This window comes from Piliocolobus tephrosceles, chromosome 15 (genome assembly GCF_002776525.5).
Source record: "Piliocolobus tephrosceles isolate RC106 chromosome 15, ASM277652v3, whole genome shotgun sequence".
Classification (NCBI taxonomy): domain Eukaryota; kingdom Metazoa; phylum Chordata; class Mammalia; order Primates; family Cercopithecidae; genus Piliocolobus; species Piliocolobus tephrosceles.
The window spans coordinates 46,218,164-46,238,199 of NC_045448.1; the positions used below are offsets into that span (position 1 = coordinate 46,218,164).

The 20,036-nt window shown below is 40.9% G+C and overlaps 1 protein-coding gene across 2 annotated transcripts in view; it reads left to right on the forward strand.

Annotated features, from left to right (window-relative positions):
* PRKCE (protein kinase C epsilon) overlaps nucleotides 1-20,036 on the forward strand; it is a 526,340-nt gene that overhangs the window by 340,742 nt on the left and 165,562 nt on the right. For both annotated transcript variants that reach the window (XM_026456102.2, XM_023223844.2), the window contains 3 exons: nucleotides 11,181-11,323; nucleotides 14,320-14,416; nucleotides 17,243-17,442. In XM_026456102.2, the coding sequence (XP_026311887.1) occupies nucleotides 11,181-11,323; nucleotides 14,320-14,416; nucleotides 17,243-17,442 (440 nt within the window). The remainder of the gene's footprint in view (nucleotides 1-11,180; nucleotides 11,324-14,319; nucleotides 14,417-17,242; nucleotides 17,443-20,036) is intronic.

Here is a 20,036-nt window from a genome sequence, read left to right on the forward strand (position 1 = left end):
TCTTTCTTTCTTTCTTTCTTTCTTTCTTTCTTTCTTTCTTTCTTTCTCTCTCTCTCTCTCTCTTTCTCTCTCTCTCTTTCTTTTTTTTTTGTGAGACAGAGTCTCACTTTGTCACTCAGGCTGGAGTGCAGTGGTGTGATCTCAGCTCACTGCAACCTCTGCCTCCTGGGTTCAAGCGATCTTCCTGCCTCAGCCTCCCAAGTAGCTGGCATTACAGGCACCCGCCACCACGCCCGGCTAATTTTTACATTTTTAGTAGAGACAGGGTTTCATCGTGTTGGCCAGGGTGGTTCTGAGCTCCCAGCCTCAAGCGATCCGCCTACCTTGGCCTTCCAAAGTGCTGGGATTACAGGCATGAGCCACCATGCCAGACCTTATCATGTTCATTTCTCTCTCTCCTAATCCAAATACAAGGTCCATGAGGACAGAGATTTTTTTTTTGTCTGTTTTGTTTTCTGTGTACCCAGCATCTAGAACAGTGCCTGCACACCGACACCCAATAAATATTTGTTAATTCAACCCCCCGTGCATAGTTATATAATTTGCTTTTCTACAGTATGTCTTGGAGTATTTCCAAGGCAGTGCACAGACGTCTACTTTACTCCTTCTAATGACTGCCTAAGAGTCCACATTGTGGATGTTCCATAGATTATTTAAAATGTTGCCCTCTTGATGGATGTTTACTGGTTTCTGTGTTGTTGCTATTTTAATATATGCAGACATCCTCATATATGCCTCTTTATGCATAAGTGTGGATAATTATGAAAGAAAGGCCCCTAGAAGTTGAACAGTCACTTTAAGCCCTTGTCTTTTTGTGGTTGAATTATACAAGCAGGGAATTACATAAGGGCACTTTTACTTGTTGTCTGCTTTAAAGTCAAGCCATGTTAATGGACTGCTTTACCTTCCTTTTCATTGACTTTTAATTTGTGTGGCTTGCATAGTGAGCTTGGGATTCTAGTTCCTTGTTATCTGATTGGTCTGGTCTGAGAGGTGTCATTTATGCCACTGTAGTACTACTACTTTCCGTAGAGTTAGAATAACTGAAAAGCGTGGTGTCCTGATTTGTGCAGGGTGTCGTGGCAAACCTGGAGGTAAAACATTACTTTAGTTCTCTAGAAACTTGCACTGTACTTGGTCATTGAACATAGTAAGTTAAATAATAGGCCATAATTCAGGCAATGAGTCAGAAATAAGTGTGAGCAATTTACAGGCAAGAGAGGGCCTGGAAAGGGGGGCAGGGAGAAGGAATGCCACAGGAGTGCTTTGGTTGACTCAGAATCCTTTGCAGTAGCATCCACAATGCCTGGGGACCATGCGAATGTCCCCTGCACACGTGGCAGGATGGCTGAAGATTCAGTCTGAGCTTCGATCTGAGGAATGCTGGGTAGCAGACAAGCAGCCGATCGTGGTCCCCGGAAAGCTCTGAGTCACGGTTCTGGTGTGATCAGGACTCCGAAATCTCTTTCTGGTGATGACATTTGGCCCAGCATGACCCCAGGGGGCCATCCCTCTTACCTCCTTTCTCCTCTTCTGCCTGGGACTTCGCGGTCGTTCGCTCTCACACCCCTGCCAACTTCCATTGCACAAGCACATGATTTCCCATTTGCAAATATTTGCTCTCTGTCTCTGAGTGTGGCATGACTGGAACCTGTTATGAAATCAAACCATTGCCCTGGCTCACCCTCAAGGGCCAAATTACCCCAACATAAAGAAATTCCTGCAGCATACATGGACCTGGGCTCCTCTGTAGGCGTGGCTTTGTCGCCGTTCCCAGAAGGTTGTCTGCTTGCGTTGGAGGAATTCCCAGGAGCCTGGCCAGCCTTTTGCTTCAATCTCAGCTGTAGAAAGGGTGGAAATATGGAAACCAAGTCTCTCCAAAGAATGGTAGGTTGTGTAATAGAAGGTGAAAGCCAGAATGCCTGAACCCCAGCATGTCCCCAGAAAACATTGCTGCTGCTGCACCACCCAGCACATAGTAGGTCCTCAACAAATGTGTGGTGAATAGCTGGGTAGTAGTAGAAGAGCACTTCTCTTTTCCTAAGAGCCCCTGGCAAAGCAGATCTATTTCTTCCTGGTACAACTTCATCCTAATGAAACCAGTGAAAATGAGCACTGAGAGGCATTCTGGAAAGAGAAGCCTTAAAGGGCAGCCTAGGGCTGGGCGTGGATTGGCAGCCAGGACTCCCGGCCTTTGGCCTTGGTGCTCCCAGTAGTGTTGTGAGGGGTGGGAGGTTCATTTGGCCACATTAATGAGAATGTCTCTCAGGTTTCTTTTGGTTCCAGCAGGGACGCCCACTGCCCTTTGCTGGTCTGTGGCCTCCCAGTGACACCTGCAGCCTCCAGGAGCCCATCATGCTCCCGTTGTGAATGCTCGAAGTATCCAGAGCTCCCCTTCCTCACCACCTTTGCCCTCGCATTTCCAGACTTTTCAAAGCACTTTCAAAGTCACTATCTCACATCATGCATGCTAACTGATGTGTGATTGAGATTTTTTTTACATATTCAGATGACTACATAGCTCAGGGGAAATAGCAGACTTTTAAAAAATAAAAGGCAAAGTCCTCAAACCCAAAACCAAAAAAGTAACTCCTTTGCCTACCTGCCAGCCCAAGTTGTTTTGTCAGGACAGACAGGTCTGGCATTTCAACACCAGAGGGCGCCAGTGGTCAAGTTATGTAGACAAGTTAGCTGCCCTTGTCAAGAAATTCTCAATTTGGCTCTTTTTTTCTCCTCTCTGTCACCTCACAAAGAGGCAGAAGACAGCTTTCATGGGTTTGGTGGGCGGAGCAGGTGAGGTGAATGAGCCTCAAAGGGCGGCTGATGCAATGGGGCAGGGTAGTGGGGACCGAATTCCAGGCACAGTGCTGTTGCCTGGTCTCTGATCAGCCCTTGGATCAGTTATTAGTGATAACTCCGTTAATCAAGATGGTGCCATGGCCTGGCTGCAGTGGAGTTTTCTTGTTTGTTTTGCTCTGAGAAAGCCACCCTGCTACCACCTCACCCCACCCCCACCTTTAGCCCAGTGGGCATCTTGGGTTCAGTAGCTCAGTTGAACTCTCCAGGCTGGGTTAGGGGGCTCTCTCCAGACCAGTGTCCGGGTTATGTAGAGCGTTACAGAGGTCTGACGGCTCATCCTGCCTGGTTTCACTGCAGGAACAGTTTTGGTTTGTAAAAAATTTTTAGTAGACTTTACTAAAAAGTAAAGTAGAGTAGTTTTAGGTTCACCACAAAATAGGTCAAAGGTATAAAGGTTTTCCACATACCTTCTGCTTCCACACATGCACAGCCTCCCTCACCATCAGCATTCTACAACAGAGAGGTATATTTGTTAACGGTCGATGAACCTTCATTGACACATCATCATCAAAGTTCATAGTTTACATTAGGGCTCATCCTTGGTGGTGTACATTCCATTATTTTGTTATATGTTATACAAGTATATAATGACATGAATCTACCATTACATTATCTTACAGAATAGTTTTACTACCCTAAAAATCCTCTATGCTCTGCTCCTTCATCCCTCCCTCTCTCCTAACCCCTGGTAACCACTAATCTTTTTACCATTTTCATAGTTTTACCTTTTCCAGAATGTCCTAAAGTTGGAATGATACAGTGGGTAGCCTTTTCAGATTGGCATCTTTCACTTAGCAATATGCATTTAATGTTCTGCTATGTCTTTTCACAGTTGATAACAGTTCTTTTTAAGGCTGGATAATATTTCAGTGTCTGGATATACCACAGTTTATCCGTTCACCTACTGAAGGACATTTTGCTTACTTTCAAGTTTTGGCAATTATGAATACAACTGCTATAAACATCCATGTGCAGGTTTTTATATGAACATAACTCTTCACCTCATTTGGTTAAATATCAGTAGTATAATTGCTGGATCTTATGGTAACGGTATATTTGGTTTTGTAAGAAACTGCCAAACTGTCTCCCAAAGTGGCTAGACCACTATGCATTCCCACCAGCAATGAATAAAAAGTTCCTGTTGCTTCATATCCTAAATAGCATTGGGTGTTATCAGTGTTTTGTATTTTGGCTATTTTAATAGGTGTGTAGCGGTATCTCATTGTTTTAATTTGTAATTTCCTAATGACATGTGATGTGGAGCATCTTCTCGTATGCTTATTTACCATCTGAGTATCTTCTTTGGCAAGATGCATGCTCAAGTCTTTTGCCCATTGGGTTATTCATTTTGTTATTGTTGAGTTTAAGAGTTTGTTGCCTATATTGGATAATATAGGCATATATTATCATGTATGTCTTTTGTAAATATTTTCTCCCAGTCTATTACTTTTCTTATTCTATTGGCAGTGTTTGGTTTGGTTTTGTTTGTTTGTTTTGGTTTGTTTTGGTTTGGGGAGATGGGGGACAGAGCAAAAGTTTTTTGTTTTAATGAAGTTCAGCTTATCAGTTATTTCTTTCATGGATCATGTCCATTCATCATGGTGTTGCATCAAGAAAGTTATCTCTGTAGCCAAGGTTACCTATATTTTCTTCTATATTATCTTCAAGGAGTTTCATAGTTTTACCTTTTGCATTTAGGTCTACAGTCAATTTTGGATTCATTTTTGTGAAGATTGTAAGGTTTGTGTCTAGATTCACTGTTTTGCATGTCTAGTTTTTCTAGCACCATTTGTTGAAAACTATGTTTGCTCCATTTAATTGCCTTTGCTCCTTTGTCAAAGATCGGTTGGCTGTGTTTGCGCAGGTCTGCTCTGGGTTCTCTGTTCTGTTCTTTTGATATATTTGTTCCATTGATGTTTTGCCAATTCCACATTGTCTTGATTACTTCAGCTTTATAGTAAGTCTTGAAATTGGGTAGTGTCAGTCTTTTGACTTTGTTCTTTTTCTTCAATATTGTGTTAGTCTTTTGCCTCGGTCTTTTGCCTCTCCACATAAACTTTAGAATGAGTTTGTCGATATCCATAAATAACTTGCTGGGATTTTGATTAAGGTTGCTTTGAATATATAGATTGAGTTTGGAAAGACATCTTGACAAATACTGAGTCTTTCTATCCATGAATATGGTATATCTTTATATGTATTTAGTTCTTGATTTCTTTCACAAGAGTTTTGTAGTTCTACTCATATAGATCTTGTACATATTTTGTTAGATTTATATGTAAGTATTTCATTTGGGGGAATGATAACATAGATGGTATTGTTTTTTATTTTTAAATTCCATTTGTTCATTGCTGGTGTATAGGAAAACAATTGACTTTTGTATATTAACTTTGTTTTATTTATTTATTTATGAGATGGAGTCTCACTCTGTCACCCAGGCTGGAGTGCAGTGGCCAGATCTCAGCTCACTGCAAGCTCCACCTCCCGGGTTCACGCTATTCTCCTGCCTCAGCCTCCCGAGTAGCTGGGACTACAGGCACCTGCCACCTCGCCCAGCTAGTATTTTTGTATTTTTTAGTAGAGACGGGGTTTCACCGTGTCAGCCAGGATGGTCTCGATCTCCTGACCTCGTGATCCGCCCATCTCGGCCTCCCAAAGTGCTGGGATTACAGGCTTGAGCCACCGCGCTCGGCTGTATATTAACTTTGTATTCTTCAACCTGGCTATAATCATTATTGGTTCCAGGAGTTTTTTGTTGATTCTTTTGGATTTTCTACATAGACAATCATATCATCGACAAATAAAGATAGTTTTATAGTTTTATTTCTTCCTTTCCAATCAGTATACTTTTTATTTATTTTTCTTGTCTTACTGCATTAGTTAGAACTTCCAGTATAGGGTTGAAAAGGAGTAGTGAGAGGGAACATCCTTTTTGTGTTCCTGATCTTAGTATGATATTGGCTGTAGGGTTTTTGTTGATGTTCTTTATTAAATTGAGGAAATCTCCTTCTATTCCTTGGTTGCTGATATATTTTATCATAAGTAAATTTGGATTTTGTCAACTGTTTTGTCTACATCTATTGTTAGAACTATTTGATTTTTTTCTTTCTTTAATTGATTACATTAGTTGATTTTTCAGATGTTGAACCAGCCTTGCTTGCCTGGGATAAATCCTACTTGGTCATGATGTATAATTCTCTTTATAAATTGTTGGATTCAATTTGCTGATTGTTGTTGAAGATTTTGCATTCATATTCATAAAAGCTATTGGTCTGTAGTTTTTAAAATAATATCTTTGCTTTGATATTATGGTAATGGTGGCCTCATAAAATGAGTTAGGATATATTACCTCTGTTTCTTTCTTCTAGAAGAGATTATAGAGAATTGATATAATTTCTTCCTTAAGTGTTTGGTAGAATTCACCATTTGGGCCTAGTACTTTCTGTTTTGAAAGGTTATTAATGATTGATTCTATTGCTTTATAAGATAAGCCTATTTATTGTGTATGTCTTCATGTGTAAGTTTTGGCAGATTGTGTATTTTAAGGAATTAGTCTCATTTCGTGTGGATTATCAAATGTATAGGCATAATTTTCTTTATAATACTCCTTTATTCTTTTAATGCCCATGGGATCCATAATGATGTCCTCTCTTTCATTTCTGATATTAATACTTTGTGTCTTCTCTCTCTCTTTCTCTCCCTCTTTCATGCTAGCATTACTAGAGGCTTATTGAGTCTATTGTTCTTTTCAAAGAACCAGCTTTTTGTTGTTGATTTTTCTCTATTGATTTTATGTTTTTAATTCAATTGATTTTTGCTCTAATTCTTATTATTTCTTTTCTCCTACTTACTTTAGATTTAAGTAAGCTACTTTGGTCTCCTTTTTCTAGTTTGCTAAGAGAGAGGCTTAGATTATTGATTTTTAGAATATTTTTCCTAATGTATGCATTCAAACTTCCTTTGAAGTGCTTCCCTTGAAGCACTGCTTTTGCTGTATCCCACTAATTTTGATAAGTTGTATTTTATTTTATTTCCTTTTTTATTTTTATTGTATTTATTTATTTTTTTGAGACAGAGTCTCACTCTGTCACCCGGGCTGGAGTGCAGTGGTACGATCTTGGCTCACTATAACCTCTACCTCCCGAGTTCAAGCGATTCTCCTGCCTCAGCCTCCCAAATAGCTGGGATTGCAGGCATGCACACCATACCTGGCTCATTTTTGTATTTTTAGTAGAGATGGGGTTTTGCCATGTTGGCCAGGCTGGTCTCAAACTCCTGACCTAAAGTGATCCGACTGCCTCGGCCTCCCAAAGTGCTGGGATTACAGGCATGAGCCTCCGTGCCCAGCCGATAAGTTGTATTTTAATTAATTCAAAATATTTAAAAATTTATCTTGAGACTTCTTTTCTCAGTCATATGCTATTTAGCAATGTGTTTAATCTCCAAGTATTTTGGAATTTTTGAACTATCTTTCTGTTACTGATTTCCAGGTTAATTCCACTGTGGTCTGGTCTGAAAGCCGACATTGTATGATTTCCATTCTTTTAAATTTGTTAAGGTGTGTCTTATGGCCCAAAATGTGGTCTTTCTTGATGATTGCTTCATGTCTTGAGAAGAATGTGTATTCTGTCACTGAATGAAGTTGTTGATAGATGTCAGTTATATTCAGTTGATTAATGTTGCTGTTGATTCAACTATGTTCTGATTTTCTGCCTGCTAGATCTGTTTATTTTTGAATAAAGGAGTGTTGCAGTCTCCAACTATAATAGCAGCAGCATCTGTTTCTCCTTGTAGTTCCATCAGTTATTGCCTCATTTATTTTGATGCTCTGTTTTTAGGTACATACATGTTAAAAATTACATCTTTTTTGAGAATTGACCTTTTTATCCCTAATAACTTTCCTTGCTCTGAAGTCTGCTGGGTCTCAAATTAATTTTGCTATTTCTGCTTTTTTGGGATTAGTGTTAGCATGGTATATCTTACTCTATGTCTTTACTTTTAGTCTGTATGTGTCTTTAAGGTGGGTTTCTTGTGAACAACATATAGTTAGTTGCGTCTTGGTTTTTTTTGATCCACTCTAACAATCTGTCTTTTAATTGGTATATTTAGACCATTGACATTTGAAGTCAATGATTATTGATTATTGATATAGTTGTGTTAATATCTACTATACTTGGTACTGTTTTCTATTTGTTGCCCTTATTCTTTGTTTCTATGTTTGTCTTCCACTCATTTGCTGCCTTCTGTGGTTTTAATTGAGCATTTAATATGATCCTATTCTATTTCTCTCCTTTCTTAGCATATCAATTATGCTTTTTTTTTACGTTTTTTAGTGCTTGCTGTAGAGTTTGCAGTATGCATTTACGACTAATCCCAATCTACTTTCAAATAATATTGTGCTGCTTCATGACAGTACAAGTACCTTATAATAACAAAATTATCCTAATTCCTCCCTGCCATCCTTGTCTCATTACTATAATTTATTTCACTTACACATAAGCATACCTAGCATATATGTAAACACTATAATTACACATAATCAGCACATTGTTAATATTATGATTTTGGGCAAACTGTTAAATTGGGCGAGCTGTTAAATTAATTAAGAATAAAAATAAAAGTTTTTATTTTACCTCCACTTATTTCTTCACCTTTCTTTACCTGCTCTTTCTCTTGTAGATCCAAGTTTCTGAGCTGTATCATTTGTCTTCTCTCTGAAGAACTACTTTTAACATTTACAAGGCAGATCACTGCCCATAAATTCCTTCAATTTTTGTTTGTCTGAGGAAGTTTTAAGTTCCCCTTCACTTTTGAAGGATAATATTGCAGGGTAGAGGATTGTAGATCGGTGGGGTTTTTATCTCAACATTTTGAATGTTTAACTTCATTCTCTTCCTGCTAGCATGGTTTCTGAGGAGAGGTTGGAAGTAATTCTTATTTTTTCTCCTTTATAGGTAAGACTTTTTTTTTCCTTTGACGTCTTTCAGCATTTTTTAAATCACTGATTTTCTGTAGTTTAGAAATTATATACCTAGGTATAGTTTTTTTGTTTTGTTTTTTGTTTGTTTGTTTGTGGCATTTATCCTGTGTGATGTTCTTCAAGCTTCCTGGAGCTGTGGTTTGGTTTGGTGTCTGACGTTAATTCTGGGAAATTCTGTCCTCATTGTATCAAATATTAATATTTTGTTCTGTTCCTTTCTCTTTCTTCTTATAGTGGTAGTCTCTTTATGCATATGTTACACTTTTTGTAGTTTTACCCAATCCTTGGATATTTTTTCCAGTCTTTGTTCTCTTTATTTTTTCATTTTTGAAGCTGCTATGGGTATATCCTGAAGCTTGAATATTGTTTCTTCAGCCATGTCTAGACTACTAATAAGCCCGTCAGAAGCTTTCTTCATTCTGTTAATGTTTTTGATCTCTAGCAGTCCTTCTGATTCCTTCTTGGCATTTCCATCTCTCTGCTTATATTACCCATTTGTTCTCATATGCTGTGGACATTATCCATTAGAACTCTTAGCATATTAATCACAGTTGTTTTAAATTCCCAGTCTGATAATTTCTGCATCCCTGCCATATCTGAGTCTAGTTCTGATGTTTGCCTTGTCACTTCAAACTGGGCTTTTTTGTGGTTGTTGTTGTTGTTGTTTGTTTGTTTTGCCTTTTAGGATACCTTACAATTTTGCTTGCCAGACATTATGTACTGGGTAAAAGGAACAGGCTGTGAGTTATGTGAGTGAGGTGTGGAGGGAGGGAAAGTATTATACAGACCTGTGATTAGGTCTTTTCATGAATTTGTGCCTTTGAACTGTGAACCTCTCAAGTGCTATTCAGTCCTCCCCTGGCCTTAGACAGGACAGGATGGCTAGAGTGGGCTGGAGTTGGGGATTTCCTTGCCCCCAGATCAGTCAGGGTCTGATAAAACCTCAATCGTTTAAGCTCTGATAAAATAGTTTCTCCTAAGAGAAACCCTTGTTAAGAAGAGCAGAGTGCTCTGGCCTATTTAAAAAAATGGTTCTCTCCCCATGTTCCCCACCCCCAACCCCCACACCGAAATCATGAGATTTTCTCCATATTTACTATGAGAATCTAGTTGAGCTTCTAAAGAGCACAACTCTCAACTGAACATACAAAAGTCTATCAACTCAGTGACTGGGTCCCCCTTTAGCGTTTTTGACTCTCAGGTTTGTCTGCTCTGAGCCCCCCATTTGTCAGTTACAGTTACAGGTTTTCTACCCCAGCATTGTTCTTGTTTTTTTTTTTTGAGACGGAGTCTCGCTCTGTCGTCCAGGCTGGAGTGCAGTGGCCGGATCTCAGCTCACTGCAAGCTCCGCCTCCCGGATTTACGCCATTCTCCTGCTTCAGCCTCCCGAGTAGCTGGGACTACAGGCGCTGCCACCTCGCCCGGCTAGTTTTTTGTAATTTTTAGTAGAGACGGGGTTTCACCGTGTTAGCCCGGATGCTCTCAATCTCCTGACCTCGTGATCCGCCCGTCTCGGCCTCCCAAAGTGCTGGGATTACAGGCTTCGGCCACCGCGTCCGGCCCCCAGCATTGTTCTTATAGAGATTTCTGCTTCAGTAAGTTGTGATTCTCTGTATTCGCCTGGCTGGCTGTCTAATTTTGGGAGCAGCAGTTTCAGTTTGCTCTAGGACTTCACTTCACTTGGTGGATCTCGGAAGAACTGTTGATTTTGTAGTTCGTTCAGCGTTTTGCTTGTTAGAATGGAGTGCTGCTGACTTCTAAGCTCCTTAAGTGCCAGACTGAAAATGAGCAGGTTATTTTCACCTTTGATGTCCTACACCAAGGACAACTAAGTTAAGAGGGAAACACAAAGGAATTCATTGAATTTAGACTGTAGATTTGAAAGGGGCCTTAGAAGTCCAACCACTGGTTATTCTTCTCTCAGTAATGTTCCAACATTTTAATCAAGTAATGGAGTAGACTGTAAACACATGACCTATTTGGGTCCGGAATTCAAGTTAGCTTTTTTCAGAGAAAGGAATTAAGTTCTTCTAGAGTCAGTGTCCACTCCCTGGAAAGAAATATAAATGTGATCTTTACTTACTTATCCATATTTAATATACGTAGAAAGGATGGCTGGAAGGAAGTACTAGAAACAGTGGCTATCTCTGCAAGGTAGTTTAATGAATGATTTTGGTTCTGTATGATGTAAGACTTACATATATTTTTTTTTCTATATTTTCCAAACTGTATCTTAAATGAACATGTAATACTTCATGAACATATAATACAATCTCAAAGAAAAGAAGTAACATCTTAGGCCATGAATACTTACCTGTCTTTTCTCCACGTCTCCTTACAGTCTGCAAAATGAATGTTCACCGTCGATGTGAGACCAACGTGGCTCCCAACTGTGGAGTGGATGCCAGAGGAATCGCCAAAGTGCTGGCTGACCTGGGCGTTACCCCTGACAAAATCACCAACAGCGGCCAGAGGAGGAAAAAGGTAACTGGCTGTTTGGCGGTGTTTCTGGAGCCCTTTTCAGACTGTCATTTCTGTGCTGGCTTCCAGAGGGTGCTCTGGAGTTGTGGTAATAAGATTCCTGGGTTTGAGGTATTTTACTCAAAACTGCAAGTGTTTAAAGCAAAAAACAAAGATAGAAGCCAGGCAGGTAACGTTAATGTCTTCTTCAGCTCCAAAAGTGAAGTGAAAACAAAGCAAGCCTCAAGGGTTAGTTTGCCAGAGAAACATAAACTTTGAGATGAGGAATTTGAAATTCCTTCTAGAAAAAGCTTAACAACCCTATACAAGGAAATGGACTTATCTGCTTCCAGAGCTGGCATGAAAGCAATGTTAGTGTCTGAACTTCACCCTTGGTATCATTATAATGAAGATAAATGGATGAAGAACTGGAACCACATTCTTTTCTAGGGAGGAAGCCAAGATGATTTGTGATCATACCAGCACTGAGCTGCCCAGGGAATATTGTTAATGTCTCGCGACACGAAACATCTGGGCCTTTCTTTGGAGACCAAAACTGTCTCTATCTCTGTGACATTCTAAATATCAGTAAGAAGAGATCCATTTGCCAAAATGTTATTTTGGTAAGTCAGGGCCCACAGATGTAAACAGAGGGAAAGGCATCCATAGCATTTCGTTTGTAGGCTCTTCTTTAGCCCTGGCTCCTAGCCTAGAAAATTTAAGATGTCTTTGAAAAGTAAGCTATGAGATAATTAGAACCATGTTAACGGGGCAGAAAATCTGAGCGAAGGGTGCAGTGGGGAGTGGCCTTCATTGCCCAGTGGCAAACATCCTCAAGCCCCCTACTAGAAAAGCATGTGTGAGTCTTAGGTACCTCTGCAATCTTGACACCTAAATAGTCTCCCTGATTTGTGCCCTGAAATGTCTTCTAAAGGCATTTCCTGCATTTCCTGGTCATCTTGTCATGTTAGAAGCTACCCATGGCTCTTCCATGTTGCTTCTCTTGTATAGGAAAGGTTGAAGTGTTCTTATTTTCTTAAACTTCTCCTTCTACTCTGTTTTCTCAATAAGCAGAGCTGTTTTGCAAGGGTTGCAGAAGAAATTCTCTTCTCCCTGGTTGAGATAACTGAGACTTTGTGCTTTTGGTGGCTCTTCTCGGCTTTGTAAATCCCATTGGTGGAAACAGGACTTCAGTTGTTGACCCAAGGTGCTGGAATGGCAAGCAGAATATCAGTACCCAAGAATGCTAGGGCCCTGCTGAAGAGGCGAGCTGAGCGAACACTCTGTGATGACAGTGTTATGCAGACACATTTAAAAGCTCTAGAGAGAGCCCTTCTCAGGAGACGTGGTTTTTATTCTTGTCTAGAAGTAAATTAAGACAGAATCTTTGTCATGAAACATTTAAAAGAAAGCTCAGTACCAGCTCCCTTTGCCCTATATTTACGTAAGCTATCATGCCAGCTGTGAGGCATTGTCTGCCTTGTCTTGGATTTGGAAGAACTAACAGGTAAGAAGCCAACATGGAGAAATTCAAGGAGGGGCAGGGTAGAAGGCTGATGGACTGTAGTCCTGATATTTTTATTGCTGGGATGCTGCTTCTGATGCAAAAATTGGAAAAACTAAGTTGTAACTGAAGTCGCTATGAGAGGATGGGAGAAAAGCACCCTTGGTCTGAAGCTTCAAGGCCTCTTTGCAGGAATATCAGACTTTCTGGTGCTTTGGTAGCCCTCGTGTTGCCCCTTGCAACTAGTCTATCATCCAGAAAGGACGTGTGTACACAGCAGGTAGACCAAGAGTAAGTACTAAAAGAGAGCAGAAGCGTTTGTGATCTTTGAGTCTAAGCCACTGATGTTAATGGAGACTCAAAGTGGCATATGCCAGCATCTATGCCAAGGAACAAACCTCACTAGAGGTGTTCTATTAAAATTTGCCAACAAATATCAATATATCTGAAAATATTTATTGAGCATCTATTATGTTTCTTACTTTGTATAAGTCACTAAGGGCATTAAAAGTGCCAGACAGAGTCTTACCTTCAAATATCCTATGGTCTACTTAAGTAGAGAACCCCTCACAGTATACATACAAAGGTACTAACTATAGAAAGCTGAATAAGATAACTAATAAGTGCCAAACAGGTGTTAGAGACAAGTATCACATTGCTTTGTGTGAGATAACTTGTATTGCTTGGATAGGTGGAGGGGGGCTTTATGGAAGACATGGGGTTGAGCTTTGCTTAGAAAGGTCAGTTATATTTGGGTAGAACAAAAAGTGAACAAACTGAAGTCTCTTGTTTTCTTCCCTTTAATTGGCAAATGAAACCTTCAGTCTGTGCTTTCAGAATATCAATTCAGTAGGTGCCACTGGGTACTAGGAACTCTCTCTCTCTCTCTCTTTTTTATTTTAGCAGTTTTTAATGAAAGTTGTATAAAAGATTTATTCCTGAATCCTCTCAATTGTTCTTTCGTTATATTTGCCCTTCTCCTTTTCTGCTTGGTGAGATGTGGCTTTCCATTCAAGGATCTCTTTGCAGTCTTTGTCCAGCTTTAGCTTGCTGGGGTAGATACCTACGTGGATAGTTGTACATTAGCCTTTTCCTGCTGTACCCATTCAATGTAGATGATGTATTTCTTCCTGTAAACCTGGACTACTTTTCCAATTTGCTGACCTTTATAGTGTCCTCGCACAACCCGAAGTACTTCATCCTTTTGGATGGGGTTGGATCAAACATTGTACCTCTGTCTCAGCTCTTTGGAACGAGGGGAAGACATCATCCTTCTGTGAATGTGGGAAGGTGCATTGAAATTCCTTTTGTGGTTTTTGCTCTGGTCAGAAGTCACAGAGAGATCGAACTTCATTTTGTCTACTTCAGTGATGGCTGCAAGAGGACAGAGATCTACTGAGTTCCCACTACTCTGGGAACTCTCACGGCTCTTGCATGGCATCTTGATGCTTTTGACATCAGAAAACTCTCAACCCTCCCTTCTGATGCCTCTGTCCCTGCTTTCTCTCCTCTCTAGCTCATTGCTGGTGCCGAGTCCCCGCAACCTGCTTCTGGAACCTCACCATCTGAGGAAGATCGATCCAAGTCAGCACCCACCTCCCCTTGTGACCAGGGTGAGACCCTCAGATTTGCTTCCTGATCTCTGAGTTCTGCCATTGGATGGACCAAGGAGCTCTGAGGCCTCTTTAACCAAGAGTGAGCTTGTTAGCTGAAATAGCTAGCAGGCTTGGTGGGTTTTCACACACCCTTTGCCTGTTGATTTAATAGTTCTTTCATTCTATAAGACCTTCTTGAGGGCTGGGCATTCCATGGCCATATCAGCTTTAAATTCCTTCCAGGCTAGGGTGAGAGGAGAGCAAGCGTATGATGTTATGGTTCTCTGTTTTCCCTTGCCTCTGTCCGTGGTTCCAAGGGTACTGGAGAGAGAAGGGTACAGCTCCCTCTCTTAAAGCTCTTGCCTGGCCCTAGACCTGTCAGTGCCACTCCCTTGAGTTGAGTTTGACATTCCTTTCCCCATCATCATACCCAAAACCTGAGATCAGCTTGAGTTTGGGGCTGGGTGAGGGAAGATGTCTTCCATCCTGGCCTTTGAGTGGGTGGGGATAGAAAGATGAAGCTAGAGGAGAGACTGAGAAAAGAAGTGGGAAGGAGGCCAGTCCCAGGCCTGATTCCCCTCTACAGCTCCAGATAGCTCCTTCTGTCTGAATATGCTTCAGACAATAAGTTCTGTGGACATAATTTGCACAATAATAATTCTGCAGCCATCTGAGAATGCTGAGGCTGAAGAGGGACTTACACTTGCAAAACCTCCTACTGTGGTGACCATTACCAGATATGACTGGTAAGGGACATATGCATCTGCAGAACAGGAATACCCAACCCAGCCTGACAATGGTGCCTTGGTTTTCTATATCCCCTTTTGTACTCATTATCCTAATTTTATGCCCACACCCACTCTAGGGTGGTGCTTCATTACTGTCCCCCAGGTTAGCACGTGGGAAGTGGAAGGTCAGAGTGTTGAAAAGGTCTGTCCCAAGGTTTGGAGATAAGTCAGTGGTAAGGGCAAGACTGTACCTATGCTGGCTGAGGGACCCACTCTCAGAAACCCTGCCATCAAACCTTCCTTGGAGGTCACCACCATGACCCAGACCTTCTTACCCAGGAGTAAATAAAAAGAGCTTTGGGGGTCATGTGCCAGCCATGAGGCCACAAAATAATTGGTCTCAGTCCCTCTTCGTGCTACTCCAATTAACTTTCTGTGTCTTTACACTCTACCTCATTCCAAATGAGATTTGAAGCATTCATAAGCAGCCTGAAAGTACTCTGGGGCTGCAGAACTTGTAGCTATTTTCCCAGACCAGTTTGGGGGTTTTCACATGTTCCTTTCTGAGACTGAGATCCCCTTTGGGAGCTTCAGGGAGACAGGGTCATATGGGAAAGAGAACCCAAGTAAGAGTTCAGAGACCAGGGCTTCTAGGCCTGGCTCCTGCCCCGCATGCTGTCTGGCTCTGGGCTCTGCCATCAGATGGGTACAGCGGCAGGTTGCAGTGCTCCCCAGGGCCTCTGCTCATTCCACTTGACACAGGGGCCAGGATTTCCCAGTAGTGATGTGAGCACAGATGTCCCTCTGAGTGACATTATTACACAACAGAAATCAGACATAGTTTATTTTTCTTCCCTTGTAAGAATAAATAGAAAAACCTTTTCTTCAAGCTTTGGTGTCCCCAAACAACTATTTCTGCCTTCCAAAATTCATTTAATAACTGAGGCTTTTAGCTCTATGGTGAGATTAAAAGTTACTTAGTCAAGCGTAGTGATAGGTAGATAACTGCTGAATTGGCAAGGGGAGGGTCTGCAGATTCAGCAGCTTTCCCCCACTTCACCCTCCCCAACATATCTCAGAGGAGCCAAACTCCAGATCTAGGAAAGATCTCCGGATTCCTTGAGTGAGCCCTTATGGGACTCTGTCCTCCTGAAAAGAAGCTGAAGATCTCTTTCTGTCACTCATGCCTAATTCTGATTCCCAAGGGCTAATAGGCTGTGTTCGCCTTCTGTAATCCGTTATTCACAAGCATCATTTAAAATTGGATTATGCTCAAGATGCCCATTTCCACACAAAAGAGTGCGTGTCTTGATGAATGAGTTGCTAACAGTAAAGCTTCTTCAAATAGAAAAGGTCAGAGGATCATCCAGCATTATCTCCCCCAGGTAATTCAAGTCACAGGCTCTAGAGTGGGGCACAAGACTGTCTCATAGTTGAGTAGTTTTACTAAGAAATTCCTGCCCCATTGGAGATAAGTTTGCAACATGTCACTTGGGAAAGCAATTCTGTTGTTAATGATAAGCCCATTGCTCGTGTTGTTAGATAACCTTGTGTGAGATGGGTATTTAGGAGAAACCCGGCAACAAGGCTGAGTAAAGGCTTTTAGAAGGTGTGAAGGTTTCCACCTTCAGTGATCAGCCACCATTCTGATGGCTCGGTTATTGAAATAATTATATCACCAATGATTACTGTGATGACAGTTCCTGATTCGTTGTTCTCATCTTCAAAGGAAACTTGAAGGATACCTGTGACTCTGCAGAATTCCAGAGAGGGCCCAGATTTGTGTGCTGCACCTAGAACAATAGAAGAGGCTACTAGCCAAAGGGGGCTTTCAGAGAGACAGCCAGGTCCAGTGTAATCTGGAGTTTACAAGGGCAGGGAAGGGACTGTGTCCTACTCCTCTTTGCATACTTAGGGGCTCTGCTGCGCGTTGGGTGCCAACGAGAATATGGCGAACAGATGAAGGAACATACAAAGGGATGCCACACTGGATCTGTTGTTATGAAGAACCAGAAAAAGGACTGAGAGCTTACAGGGGAAAGTCTGAGTGTTGAGTCCTAATGGAACAGCTTATGAGGTATGCACTAATGCAATTTCTTGTTCCCCTTGGCCCTAGAAATAAAAGAACTTGAGAACAACATTCGAAAAGCCTTGTCATTTGACAACCGAGGGGAGGAGCACCGGGCAGCATCATCTCCTGATGGCCAGCTGATGAGCCCTGGTGAGAACGGCGAAGTCCGGCAAGGCCAGGCCAAGCGGCTGGGCCTGGATGAGTTCAACTTCATCAAGGTGTTGGGCAAAGGCAGCTTTGGCAAGGTCTGTGGCACACATGGGTGAAACTGCTGGTTTTGTTCTACTCCTTAGCGTTGTTTCATCTGTTTGATCTAAGATTGAGAGAGGAACTTTTTAGACTAATTTCATTAGGTTTTCTTTCATTCCTTGTAAGTGCAAATGACCTGAAGCCAAGCAGATGGGAGCCCTGGTTCTACTATTAATTGGCTATATGAGACTTTCACGTAGTGATTTAATCTCTTTGGAATTCAGTTTTTCTCATTTGTTGAATGGGGACAGGAATCAAGGTAGATGAGAAAGCACTTTGGAAAGTTTTAAATGCTTAGTGTTCCAAGTTAATAATAGTATCAATACATGTCTTCCCTGCTTCAGAGATCCAGCTGAAATTCTGTTTTTAATTCATATGAAGACTTTGAGAATGAATTCCTGCCCTCAGTAAACCTAGGGTTCAAAGCAAATTTAGCATGCATTATTTTGGAAGGTAAATTTTATTTAACTGATCTTTCTGGCATGTAGTAAATGTTTTGTTTATCCTCTACATGTGGCAAGAGAATGGGAATAATCGTCTCATGCCTTGGATCAGGGTCCTCTGTCCTTGGTGCTATTCTCCATATCCTGTTCCCCACTGAGATGAACGCAGTGGTGTGGGGTGTGGCCTTTAGTATGCTCAATAAAGCATGAAGGTGGTCAGCCACTATTCTGATGGCTAGGTGAAATGGAAAAATTAACCCCTGTTCATTTTAGAAAGAAGATGAAGGGGCAGGAAGCAGAGGAAGCTGTTTGCATTTCACCTGAGATCTCTGATTATTCCCTGGCTCTTTTTAGAGCTGAGCCTGGGAGTCACCTTTCTGGGACCTCCTGAGAAGTTCTGGGAGGTCCTGCTCTGGGGACCAGGAAGCTCCTGGGATCACATGCCCTGGCATGTCCTGGACTCTTGAAAGCAGCAGCCTGTCAATCAGCTGGCCCATCCCACCTGGTTCCCAGCTGTCTCACCTGCCGCTATCTCACCCTGATATCACTCTGGTGGGAAGGTAACTGGGGTTTACTTAAATGGCAAAAGCTGAAGCAATTACATTCTTTAGAGACTGGCTAAATAAGAAGAGGTCCTCTGGTTAGGCATAATTCTGGGACGTGAGCAGGATGCAGTCTAATTTTGAGCAAGACTCCAAGATTCTAGGTTTTCGCATAGTGTAGGCAGGATGGGAACTTAGATGACTTTGGAGCATTTAGGTTATCTCTTAGGAAAAATCACAGCCACAGTTTGAGCCAGTTTTACAGAGTCTGTAAAATATGTGGGCGACAAAAAGTCTTCAGGTTAACATCATGAATTCCCTCATTAAGTTTCTGATGGCTGCTTTTTAGCTTTGATGACTTACATTGGAATACTGTACTTAGGAGTTACTTATTTAAGAAGAGAAAGGCTTGTGACGTTTGTAGGTAAATGAGTGCAAAAATATCAAATGATAGGAACACTTTAAGAAAATAGAACTGTTAATTAGCTCTCTTGAATAGGAATCACGTTTCCAGCTTCAAAGTTATAAAAGAAACTATAAAGGCAAACAAGGACAGATTCAACTACATAAAGATACACGATTCTTTTCAATAGAGTAAAATAACAGAAAATCATAAAACAGGCTTAGAAAAACTTTTACAGAAAGTAAAGGGTTCGTATCTTTATATATCATATGTGTATAAATTTGTAAGAAATTAATATGATAGCAGCATAATAAGACAAAACAGACAGGAGTAATTTACACAAAAAGAAATACAGTCAGAAAACAGATATTTTTAAGGTTTCATTTTAAGTTAAAATAGCATCACGGTAACATTTCACACCTATTAAGTGAGCAAAAAGACTTTTTAAGTGAAGCTACTCAATGTTGTTAAGTCACCATGAAACTCCAACACTCCTACATTGCTAGTGGCACATTGTATCACACATCCTTTCTGAAAATAGGAAATGTGCAAAATGCTTAACCCTTTAATCTACTTATGAGAGTTTCCATCTTACAAATGTAATCCAAGAGGAATTGTTTTAATTGTGTACAAAAATACTCAATGCAATTTACATAATACTTGATGATTAGATATAACTTAAGTGTCTAATTTGAGGGAAATGGTTAAATAAATTATGTTTACTTGAATTGAATGTAAGCAGCCGTGGTAATGATGGAGACCATGTGGAGAATGTCTTTAAGATAACGTTCAGTTAAAAATAGTTACAATATTTTACTGTACTGTAACTGTAAAAATATTTGGTGTATTGTAATTGTAAGTATGACAAACACATATAAACATATGAATAACCATTCAACAGATGTGCATTGAACTTCTCTTGTCTGTGCCTGGGCACTGTGCCAGAGATTAAAAATAAATAAATTGTAGTAACTATTAGAATGTAGTAACTGTAGAATTGTAGTAACTGTAGAATAGGAAGTTTTCTTAAACATTATATATACATCTTGAGAGGGGGTCTTGCTGTGTTGCCCATGCTGATCTGTAACTCCTGGGCTCAAATTATCCTCCTACCTCAGCCTCCCAAGTATCTTGGGTGCATGCCACCACACCTGGCTTGTTATAATATTTAAAATTACACACGCCTGTAATCCCGGCACTTT